The sequence below is a fragment of the Musca domestica genome, unplaced genomic scaffold (assembly GCF_030504385.1).
Source record: "Musca domestica strain aabys unplaced genomic scaffold, Musca_domestica.polishedcontigs.V.1.1 20, whole genome shotgun sequence".
NCBI lineage: Eukaryota > Metazoa > Arthropoda > Insecta > Diptera > Muscidae > Musca > Musca domestica.
In genome coordinates this window covers 13679240-13695897 of record NW_026712250.1, presented here as the reverse complement: position 1 = coordinate 13695897, position 16658 = coordinate 13679240, and the positions used below count along the sequence as shown (strand labels likewise).

At 33.3% G+C, this 16658-nt stretch overlaps 1 protein-coding gene across 3 annotated transcripts in view; it reads left to right on the top strand.

Annotated features, from left to right (window-relative positions):
- The window catches only part of LOC101901421 (ras GTPase-activating protein 1), a 54985-nt gene extending 41982 nt beyond the window's left edge, over positions 1 to 13003 (top strand). For all 3 annotated transcript variants that reach the window (XM_011294278.3, XM_005183622.4, XM_005183620.3), the window contains 7 exons: positions 5477 to 5590; positions 7682 to 7754; positions 7840 to 8249; positions 8313 to 9162; positions 9240 to 10146; positions 12062 to 12212; positions 12269 to 13003. In XM_011294278.3, the coding sequence (XP_011292580.1) occupies positions 5477 to 5590; positions 7682 to 7754; positions 7840 to 8249; positions 8313 to 9162; positions 9240 to 10146; positions 12062 to 12212; positions 12269 to 12417 (2654 nt within the window). In that variant the 3' untranslated portion in view covers positions 12418 to 13003. The remainder of the gene's footprint in view (positions 1 to 5476; positions 5591 to 7681; positions 7755 to 7839; positions 8250 to 8312; positions 9163 to 9239; positions 10147 to 12061; positions 12213 to 12268) is intronic.
- The last annotated feature ends 3655 nt before the right edge of the window (positions 13004 to 16658 follow it).

The following is a 16658-nucleotide window of genomic DNA, read 5'->3' as shown; positions in this document are numbered from 1 at the left end:
GTGAAATGAAATTTCATTTGAATTAAAAACAACTACAAACTAAATAACAACAACAATAAACAATGATAAATTTTCCATGGAAAATATTTGTTTTTGTTTCTATCAGAAACTTTAACAACAAATATATCCTGCAAAAAATAGAATTTTTTTTTAAAAAAAATTTTTGAAATAAAAAATATAAAATTTTTTTGAAATAAAAAATATATATTTTTTTGATATATTTTTTTTAATAGAAAATTCAAAAAAAAAAAAAAACAATAACCAAAAATTTAATTTACCAATGAAAAATATTTTTTTTTTGTTTAAAAAAATGCATAGGAAATATTTTTTTATTGGGAAAATTTTTAAAAATATATATCCATGGAAAAAAGACAAGTGAATTAAAATTTCATTTGAATTAAAAACAACTACAAACTAAATAACAACAACAACAAACAATGATACATTTTCAATGGAAAATATTTTTTTTGTTTCTATCAGAAACTTAAAAAACAAATATACTCTGGGAAAAAATAGGATTTTTTTTTGAAAAAAAAAAAAAAATTTTTTTTTTGAAATAAAAAATATATATTTTTTTTAAAAAAAATATATTAGAATTTTTTTTGATATTTTTTTTTTTTTTTTTTTTTTTTTTTTAATTGAATATTCAATAAAAAACAATAACAAAAAAATTTAATTATCCATAAAAAATATTTTTTCTGTTTAAAAAAATTCATAGGAAATATTTTTTTATTGGAAAAATTTTTAAAAATATATATCCATGGAAAAAACACAAGTGGATTGAAATTTCATTTGAATTAAAAACAACTACAAACTAAATAACAAAAACAACAAACTATGGAAAATATTTTTTTTGTTTCTATCAGAAACTTAAATACAAATATATCCTGGAAAAAAATAGATTTTTTGGATAATTTGGATAATTTTCTTCTTTTTTTCATTGAAAATTCAATAAAAAACAACAACCAAAAATTTAATTTATCCATGAAAAAATATATTTTTTTTTGTTTTAAAAAAATCATATGATAATCTTTTAATCTTTAATCTTGTAATCTTTTTTAAAAAATATATATATTCATGAAAAAAATCAATTTTATTTTGAATAAATATATATATTTTTTTTAAAAATATATTAAAAAAAAAAAATATTTGTATTTTTGCAATTATTTTTTTTAATGAAAATTCTATTGATTATAAAAAAACAACAACAAAAAATGATAATTTATCAGTGAAACATATTTTTTGTTTAAAAAAATTCATAGGAAACATTTTTTTGTTGGGAAATTTTTTATAAGAAAAAATGTTTTTTTTTGATATTTTTTTAATTGAAAATTCGAGTGATTATAAAAAACTACAGAAAATGATAATTTGTCATTAATTTTCAATATATATCCACGGAAAAAATTCAAATTTTTTAGAAAAAAAATATGAAAAAATTTTGTTTGATAATATTTTCCTTATCTTTTTTTTTTTAATTGAAAATTCAAATTTTTATAAAAAAACAACAAAAAACATGTAAAAAAGCTGTAACTTTACACTCCACCATTTGGAAGGATTTTGGCAAATTTCAAAAAAGTAAAATCCGTTAAAAATTCTGTTAAAATATTAAAAATACCGAATGTAGCCGTTATATTAGGGTCTATACGACGACGTGGACATGCATAGGCAACTTTTGTCATAAACCATTGCAATATTCAAATGCGAAACTTGAATAAAAAAGTTCGGTGAATAATGTAGCTAAAATCATCAAAATACCTAATATCAGGAGGTACCGTTATATGGGGGCTATACCAAAACTTCGACCTACATGACCCATTTTCTATACCAAAAGTCCTGCAGACATAATATACATTTGAGTAAAATTTTATCACTCTACTTCATATCGTTTGGAATCTAGAGTGGTTTCTACGGACGGACGGACATCGCTAAATCGACATAGAATTTTATGCCGATCAAGAATACATATACTTTGTGGGGTCTAAAATGTATATTTCGAGGAATGACAAACTTCATATACCCTCCATGCTATGGTGGAGGGTATAAAAATTAAAATTTATGCATGAAAAAAATATTTTTTTTTTATTTAAAAATGTCATAAGAAATATTTTTTTTCTTGGAAAAAATTTTAATAAAAAATATATGGAAAAATCAATTTTTTGTTGAAAAAAAAAATTTTTTGGAATAATTTTTTTTCACTATTTGAATATTCAATTGCTTTTGAAAAACAAAAACAAAAATGATATGTTATGTATAAAAAATATATTTTTTTTGTTTAAACATTTTTTCTCGGGAAAATTTTATAAAAAATAAATATTTCTTCATATTTTTATATTAAATTGACAGAAGAAATTCTCATCATATTTTCCTTTAGAAAATTAGATATAGATATTTTTTTGATAATTCTCTTTACCCTTCTTTCTCTTCAAAAGTAATCCTCTCTCTGGAGAAAAATATTCTTTCAACTCTTAACGGCATCTTATAATACTCCCACAAAAATTGGAATGGAATATTAAAAGAGAAAAACATTCCCAATAAAATTTTGACATTTCACAATCTGGTTAAATCGACTCAAAAAGCCAAAAATTGCAACGGTTTCATTTTCAAATTTTAACTGGAATTTCTTGTGCAAAAAACCGATGATGTCTCAAATGAATCATTTTCAACGTTTTCTCGCCTCAAAATAAAAATAGACAATAACTTCATTTGAATTTATTTGAATAAATTTTTGGTTTATTGTTTGGCTTCTTTAAAACGTGAATATATTCCTAAAATGGGTTCACAATTTATGCGAATTTTGTTTGGTTTGGTTTCGATTTTGGCAAATTCCGGTTTTGGTCTAATTTATGACGTTTATTTTTTTTGCAAATCACAAAAATGCTTGTCGATTTAATCAGCAAAATTAAGTTATTTTTTGGAGGAGGGGGGGGGGGGGGGGGTGTCAGGCTAATAATTTTAGTATTAGAGAATGATATTATCGTTTGCTTAGATAAAAATATATTGTATTGTAGTCAAAATAACTGAAAGCCGCTTAAATTATGAAGGAAGTAATATCGATAACAACTTTTGTGTAGAGCAAAACTGTCGATAACAACTTCTTAGCTCAAAGAAGTTATCGATAACAATATTTTTTGGAGAGAAAAATTGTCGATAACAACTTTCCGAAAAGAAAAGTTATCGATAACAACTTTCCGAAAAGAAAAGTTATCGATAACAACTTTCCGCAGAGAGAAAATTATCGATAACAAGTTTTTTGCACTGAAAAGTTGCCGATAACTACTTTTCTGCACAGAAAATTTGTCGATAACAAATTTTTGACATAGAAAAGTTGTCGATAACAAGTTTTCTGCATAGAAAAGTTGTCGATAACAAGTTTTCTGCATAGAAAAGTTGTCGATAACAAGTTTTCTGCATAGAAAAGTTGTCGATAACATGTTTTCTGCATAGAAAAGTTGTCGATAACAAGTTTTCTGCATAGAAAAGTTGTCGATAACAACTTTTCCGCATAGAAAAGTTGTCGATAACAAGTTTTCTCCATAGAAAAGTTGTCGATAACAAGTTTTTTCCATAGAAAAGTTGTAGATAACAAGTTTTCTCCATAGAAAAGTTGTCGATAACACGTTTTCTCCATAGAAAAGTTGTCGATAACACGTTTTCTCCATAGAAAAGTTGTCGATAACACGTTTTCTCCATAGAAAAGTTGTCGATAACAAGTTTCCTCCATAGAAAAGTTGTCGATAACAACTTTTCTCCATAGAAAAGTTGTCGATAACAAGTTTTCTCCAGAGAAAAGTTGTCGATAACAAGTTTTCTCCAGAGAAAAGTTGTCGATAACAATTTTTCTCCATAGAAAAGTTGTCGATATCAAGTTTTCTCCATAGAAAAGTTGTCGATATCAAGTTTTCTCCATAGAAAAGTTGTCGATATCAAGTTTTCTCCATAGAAAAGTTGTCGATAACAACTTTTCCGCATAGAAAAGTTGTCGATAACAACTTTTCTCCATAGAAAAGTTGTCGATAACAACTTTTCCGCATAGAATAGTTGTCGATAACAACTTTTCAGCATAGAATAGTTGTCGATAACAACTTTTCGGCATAGAATAGTTGTCGATAACAACTTTTCGGCATAGAATAGTTGTCGATAACAACTTTTCGGCATAGAATAGTTGTCGATAACAACTTTTCCGCATAGAATAGTTGTCGATAACAACTTTTCCGCATAGAATAGTTGTCGATAACAACTTTTCCGCATAGAATAGTTGTCGATAACAACTTTTCCGCATAGAATAGTTGTCGATAACAAATTTTCGGCATAGAAAAGTTGTCGATAACAAATTTTCTGTATAGAAAAGTTGTCGATAACAAATTTTCGGCATAGAAAAGTTGTCGATAACAAATTTTCGGCATAGAAAAGTTGTCGATAACATTTTTTTTACAGAAAATATTTCGATAACACCCTTTCTATGCAGAAAAACTCGAACATATTGAGGGTTCTCTATGGTAAAGTGTTCGAAAACCAGCTTTCCATTGTTCTCTTCGTAGTTCGTTTTTTCATTCCCTCCCCCCCTTAGGCCAATTACTGGGCCCAATTTGTTATGCGTTTCCTCTCCGTCTGCTTTTTTTTGACATCTTTTTTGTAGATAGTTTACTTTTTTGAAATAAGAATAACGTAAAACACCTGCTTCCACTTTTGTTTTGTTTAGGTTAGCATAAATTATGGCCCGGTGGTGTTTTTGTTTTTTTTTTGCTCAACTAACTTGGCCATAAGTGTGAGTAAGTGGTGAAGCCACATTTTGCGGCAATAGCCGGTGGTTGGTTGGTTGGTGCCAAAATTTCTCATTTCATATGGCCGTTTTCGGACCACACGAAAAACAAAAGGGAGACCGCGATAGGTGGACAGACAACCCAGTTGTTGTTGTTGAGGGGGAAGAGTCTAGGCCAGACGTTATTCTTGCTAACCAACTTTGGCTACGCCATAAGTTTTATTGGCGTCTTTATTCATTGTTTTGGCCATTTTTGGATTAATTTTGGCAATTCTTTCTGGAATGGCCAAAATATTGACCACCTGTATCGCCACATGAATCATGGTCAGCAAAACCCCAACAAATTCTCTGGAATTTCACAAAATATTGCAATATCTTTTCAACTTCATTTCTACTATTTTCTTCACATTATTTATTTATTTATTTAATATTTATTTCATTCCTAATCCAAACTTTAATTTATAGTTTTTAATTCATTGTCATTTACCACGATAATAATTGCTTCCCTTCTCTCCCTTGTGCTGTTGTTATTATCTTGGATCTATCATCAACGTCGTCTTCGTCGTCGTCATCGTCATCGTCATTATCGACATTTGGAAACATTTTCACAAAAATTTCGTCACCACTTCGACTGGTGCCTTGTGCGTTTTCCTTCGCTCCGTTGGCTGTGTGTGAAAATTTCAATTTGGTTTCCCGGAATCGCTTGGCTACTGGTAGGCGAACGACCTGCCATTATAGCGCCACCAGAAAGTGAATGGTACCATGGACGTTTGGATCGCTATTCTGCTGAATCACGTTTACGTGGAAGCAAAGAGCAGGGCAGCTATTTGGGTAAGTGAGATGAGTTTCTTGAGAAACCAAAAAAAAAAAAAAAAAAAAAAATGAATGAAACTCACAACAAAACAGTTGAGAAGTTGTTGATGACAAGTTTTCCTCACAAAAACTGTCGGACAGAAGTCTTCTGCAAAGAAAAACTGTCAACAATAACTTTTGACCAACAGAAATATATCGTTAATAATTTTCTTCCATAGACAAGTTACCGATATCAATTTTTCTCTGCAGAAAAGTTATCGATAATTACTTTTCGACACAGAAACAACTTTTCTGCATAGGAAAGTTGTCGATAACAGCTTTTCCGTATAGAAAAGTTTTAGATAACAACTTATCCGTGTAGAATATTTGTCGATAACAACTTTTCGGCATAGAAAAGTTGTCGATAACTACTTTTCCGTATAGAAAACTTGTCGATAACTACTTTTCCGTATAGAAAACTTGTCGATAACAACTTATCCGTATTGAAAATTTGTCGATAACAACTTTTCCATATGGAAAACTTGTCGATAACAACTTTTCCACATAGAAAAGTTGTCGATAACAAGTTTTCGGTATAGAAATGTTTACGATAACAAGCTTTCGGTATGGAAAAGTTGTCGATAACAAGTTTTCCGTATAGAAAAGCTGTCGATAACAAGTTTTCCGTATAAAAAAGCTGTCGATAACAACTTTTCCATATAGAAAAATTGTCGATAACAACTTTTCCGTGTAGAAAAGTCGTCGATAACAACTTTTCCGAATAGAAAAGTCGTCGATAACAACTTTTCGGCATAGAAAAGTTGTCGATAACAACTTTTCGGCATAGAAAAGTTGTCGATAACAACTTTTCGGCATAGAAAAGTTGTCGATAACAACTTTTCGGCATAGAAAAGTTGTCGATAACAACTTTTCCGTCGATAACAACTTTTCAATATAGAAAAGTTGTCGATAACAACTTTTCAATATAGAAAATTTGTCGATAACAACTTTTCAATATAGAAAATTTGTCGATAATATGTCTTTCGTACGGAAAAGCTGTCGATAACAACTTTTCCGTATAGAAAAGTTGTCGATAACAACTTTTCGGCATAGAAAATTGTCGATAACAACTTTTCGGCATAGAAAAGTTGTCAATAAAAACTTTTCGGCATAGAAAAGTTGTCGATAACATCTTTTCGGCATAGAAAAGTTGTCGATAACATCTTTTCGGCATAGAAAAGTTGTCGATAACATCTTTTCGGCATAGAAAAGTTGTCGATAACAACTTTTCGGCATAGAAAAGTTGTCGATAACAACTTTTCGGCATAGAAAAGTTGTCGATAACAACTTTTCGGCATAGAAAAGTTGTCGATAACAACTTTTCGGCATAGAAAAGTTGTCGATAACAACTTTTCCATATAGAAAATTTGTCGATAACAACTTTTCCGTATAGAAAATTTGTCGATAACAACTTTTCCGTATAGAAAATTTGTCGATAACAACTTTTCCGTATAGAAAATTTGTCGATAACAACTTTTCCGTATAGAAAATTTGTCGATAACAACTTTTCCGTATCGAAAAGTTGTCGATAACAAGTTTTCCGTATCGAAAAGTTGTCGATAACAGCTTTTCCCTATCGAAAAGCTGTCGATAACAACTTTTCCGTATAGAACAGTTGTCGATAACAACTTTTCCGTATAGAACAGTTGTCGATAACAACTTTTCCGTATAGAAAAGTTGTCGATAACAACTTTTCCGTATAGAAAAGTTGTCGATAACAACTTTTCCGTATAGAAAAGTTGTCGATAACAACTTTTCCGTATAGAAAAGTTGTCGATAACAACTTTTCCGTATAGAAAAGTTGTCGATAACAACTTTTCCGTATAGAAAAGTTGTCGATAACAACTTTTCCGTATAGAAAAGTTGTCGATAACAACTTTTCCGTATAGAAAAGTTGTCGATAACAACTTTTCCGTATAGAAAATTTGTCGATATTTATTCTTTTGAATGAAAAGCTATCGATTATAGATTTTCTCTTCACAAACATTTTCGATAACAATTTTTTTTCTCCATAAAAAGCTTACGATAAGAAATTCGATAACTTTAAATTCTTCTTTTCTTTTGCCATAGTTCGTGAAAGTGATCGCAAGCCTGGCTCCTATGTTCTCAGCTATTTGGGCCGTACTGGCATCAATCATTTTCGGTAAGTCCCTCGTGTCATTTTCTAAATTTCATATTTATCGATTTTTATTATCGTTTTTCCTTTTTTCAATTTTTTAATTTTCCAGCATCACAGCCGTTTGTGGTGACTTCTACATTGGAGGACGTCAATTCAATTCACTTAGCGATTTAGTCGGTTACTATACCTCATGTAGTGATTTGCTGAAACGTGAACGTCTGCTTATCCCAGTACCGCCACCCGAACCGGTCAACGACAAGAAACGTGTGGTGGCCATTCTACCCTATACCAAAATGCCCGACACGGATGAGTTGAGTTTCCAGAAGGGCGACATCTTCTTTGTGCACAATGACATGGGTGATGGCTGGTTGTGGGTCACCGCGCATCGTACCGGGGAGCAGGGTATGATTTTCCGAGAGCTAGTGGAGGATTTAGATCCGGCCATAGATCCCAATACAGTATTTCCATGGTTTCATCCAAATTGCACCAAGAATGAAGCTGTTGATATGTTAGTCAAGGGTAAGTGGGGATGAGTGGGGGAAATGGAAGGAAGAACTAATTTGTGAATGATTTTTCTTCCAGCTGGTCCTGGTAGTTTCCTGGTGCGTCCCAGCGACAATTCCCCGGGCGACTATTCTCTGTTCTTCCATATCAACAATCAGATACAACGTTTTCGCATTGAAAAGAAGGGCGTCCGTTATCTGATGGGCGGCCGGACCTTCGAATGTCTGGATGCAGTGATCAATCGCTATCGCAAGGAACAAATTGTGGAGGGCCACTGCCTTAGCCACCCGGTGGTGAATGGCAGCCAACCCGAGTATAGTCAACAGTATGTGGTGGAAAAGGCGGCCGAGAAGATCTATGCCACCCTGCGCGAGTGCCGAGATCAAATTGGCCTCAAGAAAATCAAGGGCATCAAACACCACGGCCATCTGAACAAGAAGTCCGACAAGACAGCCAAATGGAAACAGCTGTATTTCGCCCTGATCAGCGAGTGTTCCGAAACGCATTTGTGCTTCTATGACAATCCCAAAAAGACTAAACCCAAGGGTCTTATCGATCTGTCCTGTGCTTATCTCTACCAGTGCCACGATTCGTTGTGGGAGCGTCCCTATTGCTTCCAAATTGTCGAGAGGGCCCTGCCCTGTTTGGCCACTGTCACCTACTTGTGTGCCCCTAGTCAAGAGAGCTACACAGAATGGATAAATGCGCTGAAGGCCCAGTGTGCCTCACAGCTGAGCAAGGCCCAGAAGAAGGTGCCACGTCTAAGGGAGTTGCGCTGCCTCAATTTACACATACTCGAAGCCCATAGACTGCCATTTAAACTAGTGCCACATCCGTATTGTAGTATTTCCCTGAATCAGGTGAAAGTGGGCAAGACAAAGGTCAAGATTGCCCCGGACCCAGTTTGGGAGGAGGAGTTTGTCTTGGAGTGAGTAGAATCGAAAATTTCCATGACAGCCTCATTTTAAAAATATATTCTTCTTTCTTCCCCCCTCCCGTCCCTAGTGATGTCCCACCAGATGTAGTCTCGCTAACCATCACCCTGGTCTCTCGCGGCAAGCGAGGCAAGGACAGCGAAGTAGCTGAACTCACCATCGACCTGGCCAGCCTCAAAAACGGCCAGGAAACCGAGGAGTGGTATCAACTAACCGGCATGACGCCCATGGGCGAATGGGGCTCTCTGCGGCTGCGCATGCGTTATCTGGATGATCTCATTATGCCCTGTGAAGAATACAGTCCCCTGCAGCAGCTGCTGCTGGAGCCCGAATTATATTCCGTCAAGGCCCTGGCCGAACTATGTCACAATGATCGTGTCCCCCTGGCCACCGCCTTGTTGCGCGTCTTCCGCCATGAGAAGCGAGAAACGGAACTCATACGGGTGCTCTGCCAAGCGGAAATTGCCCGTGAAAATGAGACCACGACCCTCTTTAGGGGTGCCAGTTTGGCCACCACCCTCATGGATCTATATATGCGCACAGAATGTACGGGATTCCTACAGTCGGCCGTCTCCGAGACCATACAACGCATCTTGGACAGCAAACAATCGGCCGAATTGAATCCCACCAAAATGGATGTCAACGACGACGCCTGCTCCAATGCTGAGTTCCTTTTGCAAATTCTGGATTTGGTAACCCATTCCATATTCACCTCGCCCGAGGCGTGTCCACGCTCCGTGAGATACATTTGCAATTGTCTGCAAAAGGCCGTCGTGGCGAAATGGCCAACGGAACGTTTGGTTAGGACTCGGGTCGTTTCGGGTTTTATATTTTTACGTTTGCTATGCCCATCCTTGCTGAATCCACGTCAATTTGGTTTGGTTAGTGAGACTCCGCCGACGGCAGCCACACGTTCGCTGGTGATGGTGGCTAAGTGTTTGCAGAATTTGGCGAATTTGATTGAATTTGGCGGGAAGGTAAGGACAGGCGAATTTTTTTGATACTAAACACATCTATGGAAGTTTCTACATGGAGAAATTGTCGATAAACAATTTACGATAACATATTTTCCGTTTTTTCCATATTGAAAAGTGGTCGATAACAACTTTTCCGTATGGAATTGTTGTCGATAACAACTTTTCCATATGGAAATGTTGTCGATAACAACTTTTCCTTATGGAATTGTTATCGATAGCATGTTTTCCGTATGTAAGTTTTGTCGATAACAACTTTTCCGTGTCGATAACAACTTTTTCTGTGTGGGAAAGTTGTCGATAACAACTTTTCCGTGTAGAAAAGTTGTCGATAACAACTTTTCCGTGTAGAAAAGTTGTCGATAACAATTTTTCCGTGTAGAGAAATTGTCGATAACAACTTTTCCGTGTAGAAATGTTGTCGATGACAACTTTTCCGTATGGAAAAGTTGTCGATAACAACTTTTCCGTATGGAAAAGTTGTCGATAACAACTTTTCCGTATGGAAAAGTTGTCTATAACAACTTTTCCGTGTAGAAATGTTGTCGATAACAACTTTTCCGTGTAGAAATGTTGTCGATAACAACTTTTCCGTATAGAAAAGTTGTCGATAACAACTTTTCCGTATAGAAAAGTTGTCGATAACAACTTTTCCGTATAGAAAAGTTGTCGATAACAACTTTTCCGTATAGAAAAGTTGTCGATAACAACTTTTCCGTATAGAAAAGTTGTCGATAACAACTTCTCCGTGTAGAAAAGTTGTCGATAACAACTTCTCCGTGTAGAAAAGTTGTCGATAACAACTTCTCCGTGTAGAAAAGTTGTCGATAACAACTTTTCCGTATAAAAAAGTTGTCGATAACAACTTTTCCGTGTAGAAAAGTTGTCGATAACAACTATTCCGTTTAGAAAAGTTGTCGATAACAACTATTCCGTTTAGAAAAGTTGTCGATAACAACTATTCCGTTTAGAAAAGTTGTCGATAACAACTTTTCCGTATGGAAATGTTGTCGATAACAACTTTTCCGTATGGAAATGTTGTCGATAACAACTTTTCCGTATCGAAAAGTTGTCGATAACAACTTTTCCGTATCGAAAAGTTGTCGATAATAACTTTTCCCTATCGAAAAGTTGTCGATAACAACTTTTCCCTATCGAAAAGTTGTCGATAACAACTTTTCCGTATCGAAAAGTTGTCGATAACAACTTTTCCGTATAGAAAATTTGTCGATAACAACTTTTTCGTATGGAAATGTTGTCGATAACAACTTTGCCGTATGGAAAAGTTTGTCGATAACTAATTTTCCGTATGGAAATATTGTCGATAACTAATTTTCCGTATAGAAAAGTTGTCGATATCAACTTTTCCGTATGGAATTGTTGTCGATATCAACTTTTCCGTGGAGAGAAGTTGTCGATAACAACTTTTCCGTGGAAAAAAGTTGTCGATAACTGCTTTTCCGTGGAGAAAAGTTGTCGATAACATCTTTTCCGTGGAGAAAGGTTGTCGATAACACCTTTGCCGTGGATAAAAGTTGTCGATAACATCTCTTCCGTGGAGAAAAATTGTCGATAACATATTTTCCGTGGAGAAAAGTTGTCGATAACAACTTTTCCGTGGAGAAAAGTTATCGATAACATCTTTTCCGTGTAGAAAAGTTGTCGATAACAACTTTTCCGTGTAGAAAAGATGTCGATAACAACTTTTCCGTGTAGAAAAGTTGTCGATAACAGCTTTTCAGTATCGAAAAGTTGTCGATAACAACTTTTCCGTATCGAAATATTGTCAATAACAACTTTTCCGTATCGAAAAGTTGTCGATAACTATTTTTCTGTCTAGGAATGTTGTCGATTACAAATCTCTTTTTTGTTTATTTTAATTATTGGTCGTTAATTTATTCCCTTTTCGCATTTCTAGGAACAATACATGGAGGTTGTCAATCCCTTTATACTCAAAAACAAAGAACGCATGATTGTGTTTCTCGATCAATTATCAATGGTGACAGATCCTAATCCACCGCCTGGCAGAAATTCAGAACAAAGCTCTAATCAATCGCCACAGGATACGGGTAAGAAAATATGTTTATTTTTTTGATTTCAGTTTTAAATTTTATTTCAATTCCAGGTCGTGAACTGGCCACCCTGCATCACATATGTGTTTCATATTTACCGGAATTGCAAGAATTATCGAATATACTTTCAATTAAGAAACTAGTTACCGTTACCGATATGCTAACGAAACATAAAATCAAATATCGTGAAATGATTAGCTAAGAAGTGAACAACATGAAAATCGATAACAATATCTTCGAACAACTCAACAACTCGAAAACGTAAAGACACTAAGCAAAGAAGAAGATGGTATGACAGTTAAGGAGACATCACAACAAGAAAATATTGAAAAAAGTATAGAAGAAAGACATTTTACCCCCCCCACTTTGATATTGAAGACATTAAAATGATGAGGTTGATAAATGATGGATGGATGGCTGGATGAATGGAGGGATGGTTGAGATGTGCAAGTAATCCTAAGCTGACTCTTTCTTATTTTCCTCGCTGTATTATCCTCTCTCACGCTCGAACCCTTTCTATATATCCTATCTGATTTTCCTTAAACAAGCAAAGCCAAGCAAACAAAATGGAAGAACATGGGAAAATAAAACGTAACAAAATCTCATTTCATTCAAAACACACATTACCAAATAATAAACTCTCTTTTTTATACAAATATAAACAGTAAATGAACAAACAAACAAATCATATTTATAATATCAGCAAATACTTCTAATATTAATAATAAAAAAAGACAACAGAAAACTAAATTGAAAAAAAAAAGAATAAAACTCAAAACAACCGCAAATACTTCTTTATAACGTACCACATTTATACATAGAGACGGAAACGGAAATGGAAACGGTCGCCAAAACAAATCTTAACACCAATTTACAACGATTTTTTATAGCAAAAAAGAAAAATCGTAAAATAATCGAGATTTTTATACTTTCCCCCGCCCCGAAATCCAGACCGACGATCAATTTATATACAAAAATTATAGAAAAACAAAACAAATTATTTAAAAAATGCTTATTTTTTAATTTTTCCATCTCCATCTATATATAGTATATGCAATAAATGCTAGAGGAACAACTGGAATGGGAACAATTTATTGAGAAATGGCATTAGCAAACAAAAATTGTTATCGATCAGTTCCTTACATACCACGGATAAATTTTCAATTTTTCTTGATGGAAAAGTTGTTATAGACTACTTTTCTATCGATAAAAGTAGTTATCGAAATCTTTTTTCTTTAGAAATGTTGTTATCGACAACTTTTTTCTTTAGTAATGTTGTTATCGACAACTTTTCTATGCCGAAAAGCTGTTATCGACAACTTTTCTATCGAGGAAAGTTGTTATCGACAACTTTTCTATCGAGGAAAGTTGTTATCGACAACATTTCCATACGGAAAAGTTGTTATCGACAACATTTCCATACGGAAAAGTTGTTATCGACAACATTTCCATACGGAAAAGTTGTTATCGACAACATTACCATACGGAAAAGTTGTTATCGACAACATTACCATACGGAAAAGTTGTTATCGACAACATTACCATACGGAAAAGTTGTTATCGACAACATTACCATACGGAAAAGTTGTTATCGACAACATTTCCATACGGAAAAGTTGTTATCGACAACATTTCCATACGGAAAAGTTGTTATCGACAACATTTCTATACGGAAAAGTTGTTATCGACAACTTTTCTATATGGAAAAGTTGTTATCGACAACTTTTCTATATGGAAAAGTTGTTATCGACAACTTTTCTATATGGAAAAGTTGTTATCGACAACTTTTCTATATGGAAAAGTTGTTATCGACAACTTTTCTGTATGGAAAAGTTGTTATCGACAACTTTTCTATACGGAAAAGTTGTTATCGACAACTTTTCTATACGGAAAAGTTGTTATCGACAACTTTTCTATACGGAAAAGTTGTTATCGACAACTTTTCTATACGGAAAAGTTGTTATCGACAACTTTTCTATACGGAAAAGTTGTTATCGACAACTTTTCTGTACGGAAAAGTTGTTATCGACAACTTTTCTGTACGGAAAAGTTGTTATCGACAACTTTTCTGTACGGAAAAGTTGTTATCGACAAATTTTCTGTACGGAAAAGTTGTTATCGACAACTTTTCTGTACGGAAAAGTTGTTATCGACAACTTTTCTATACCGAAAAGCTGTTATCAACAAATTTTCTGTGCTGAAAAGCTGTTATCGACAATTTTTCTGTGCCGAAAAGCTGTTAGCGACAATTTTTCTGTGCCGAAAAGCTGTTAGCGACAATTTTTCTGTGCCGAAAAGCTGTTAGCGACAATTTTTCTGTGCCGAAAAGCTGTTATCGACAATTTTTCTGTGCCGAAAAGCTGTTATCGATAACATTTCTATCGAGAAAATTTGTTATCGACAACTTTTCTATGGAGAAAAGTTGTTATGGACAACTTTTCTATACCGAAAAGTTGTTGTCGACAACTTTTCTATCGAGAAAAGTTGTTATCGATAACTTTTCTATCGAGAAAAGTTGTTATCGATAACTTTTCTATAGAGAAAAGTTGTTATCGATAACATTTCTGTTGAAAAAATCTGTTATCGGTAACTTTTTTGTTGAGCAAAGTTATTATTGACAGCCTTTCTACACGGAAAAGTTGTTATCGATAAGATTTCTACACGGAAAAGTTGTTATCGACAAATTGTCTATACGGAAAAGTTGTTATCGAAAAATTTTCTACACGGAAAAGATGTTATCGACAAAATTTCTGTTGAAAAAATTTGTTATCGGTAACTTTTATGTTGAGCAAAGTTATTATCGACAGCCTTTCTGTGCGAATAAGTTGTTATCGACAGCTTTTCTATACGAAAAAGTTGTTATCGACAACATTTCTATCGAGAAAAGTTGTTATCGACAATATTTCTATCGAGAAAAACTGTTATCGACAACTTTTCTATCTAGAAAATGTGTTATCGACAACTTTTCTATGCCGAAAAGCTGTCATCGACAACTTTTCTATACCGAAATGCTGCTATCGACTACATTTCTATGCCGAAAAGTTATTAGCGGCATCTTTTCTGTCGGGAAAAGCTGTTATCGACAATTTTTCCATGCCGAAAAGTTCTTATCGACAACTTCTCAATGCCGAAAAGTTGTTATCGACAACTTCTCAATGCCGAAAAGTTGTTATCGACAATTTTTCTATGCCAAGAAGCCAAAATAACATAACATTCTGGTCATTTAACATTTTAAGGGAAATTTTTACTGCTCGTTGAGATAACTCGTTTGGTTAGGCAATCTCTTACTGAAACATTTAGGTTATCAGCTTCTTATCCATAACATTGTTATGTGAACTCCTTCTTCAAATCAATAACTGTTCAACATGCAAGAACTGTGATACTGATCTGTAATGATAATCTTTTTGTTTTTGGAAATTTTTTTATCGATAACATTTTTCTAGCAAAAAAAAGTTATCGATAATTTTTTTTAATAGAAAACGATTTTGATGGGTTTTTGATAGTTATGCAAGGCTTGTTATCGATAAATCTTCTGCTCAAAAAAAACCTGTTATCGATATATTATGGATAAGGAATATTTTTATCGGTACATTTTCGATAACGATTTTTTTATTGATAACTTTTTGGTATGGATCTTTGTTTGTGTCGTTCGATATTAGTTGTCGATAAAATATTTGGTAAAATATTAGTTATCGGTAAACCTTTGTTATCGATAATATATTTGGTAAAATATTAGTTATCGATAACATATTTGGTAAAATATTTGTTATCGATAGCATTTTTCTACAAAAAACCTATTGTCGATAACTTTTTATGTTGGCATAATAATGATATACTTATTGTCAAACGATCTTGTTATTGGGATATTGGTTATCGGTACCTTTTTACTCAGAAAGCTTGTTATCGACAACTTTTTTTAAAGACATTTTTTTAAAACGACATTTGCGTCATTTGGAAACTTGTCGTCGATGGCATGTTTCTACATAAAATGCTTGTTATCGCCTGCTTTTCGACATCGATAACATGTTATCGATACATTTACTTCTAATACAACTATTGCTCTGTTCCAGAAGTCTGAGAATCTTTCCTTTACGATATTCAAAAAAAAAAATTGCAAAACTAGTTGATTTTTGCAGATTCTAGAACAGAGTATACATTGGCCATAAAATTTGTTAGTTTTGAAAAAAATATCATTTCTCAAAAAATTGTTTCATTGCCTAATTTGCATCCCTCTGTAATCATAACCTAACCGCCATAGACTACAAACAATAGTTAAAATGTTAATCACCAAATAAAAATAAATAGTTTTCTTTTAAAAACAAATAAACAATAACTACAACAAGTTTATAACAATAAAAAAAACTATATTAAGTTTTCTGGCATATCGAAAATGGGAACTATTTAAATGCCGAACAAAATTTCAAATAAAGCTATTAAAAATAC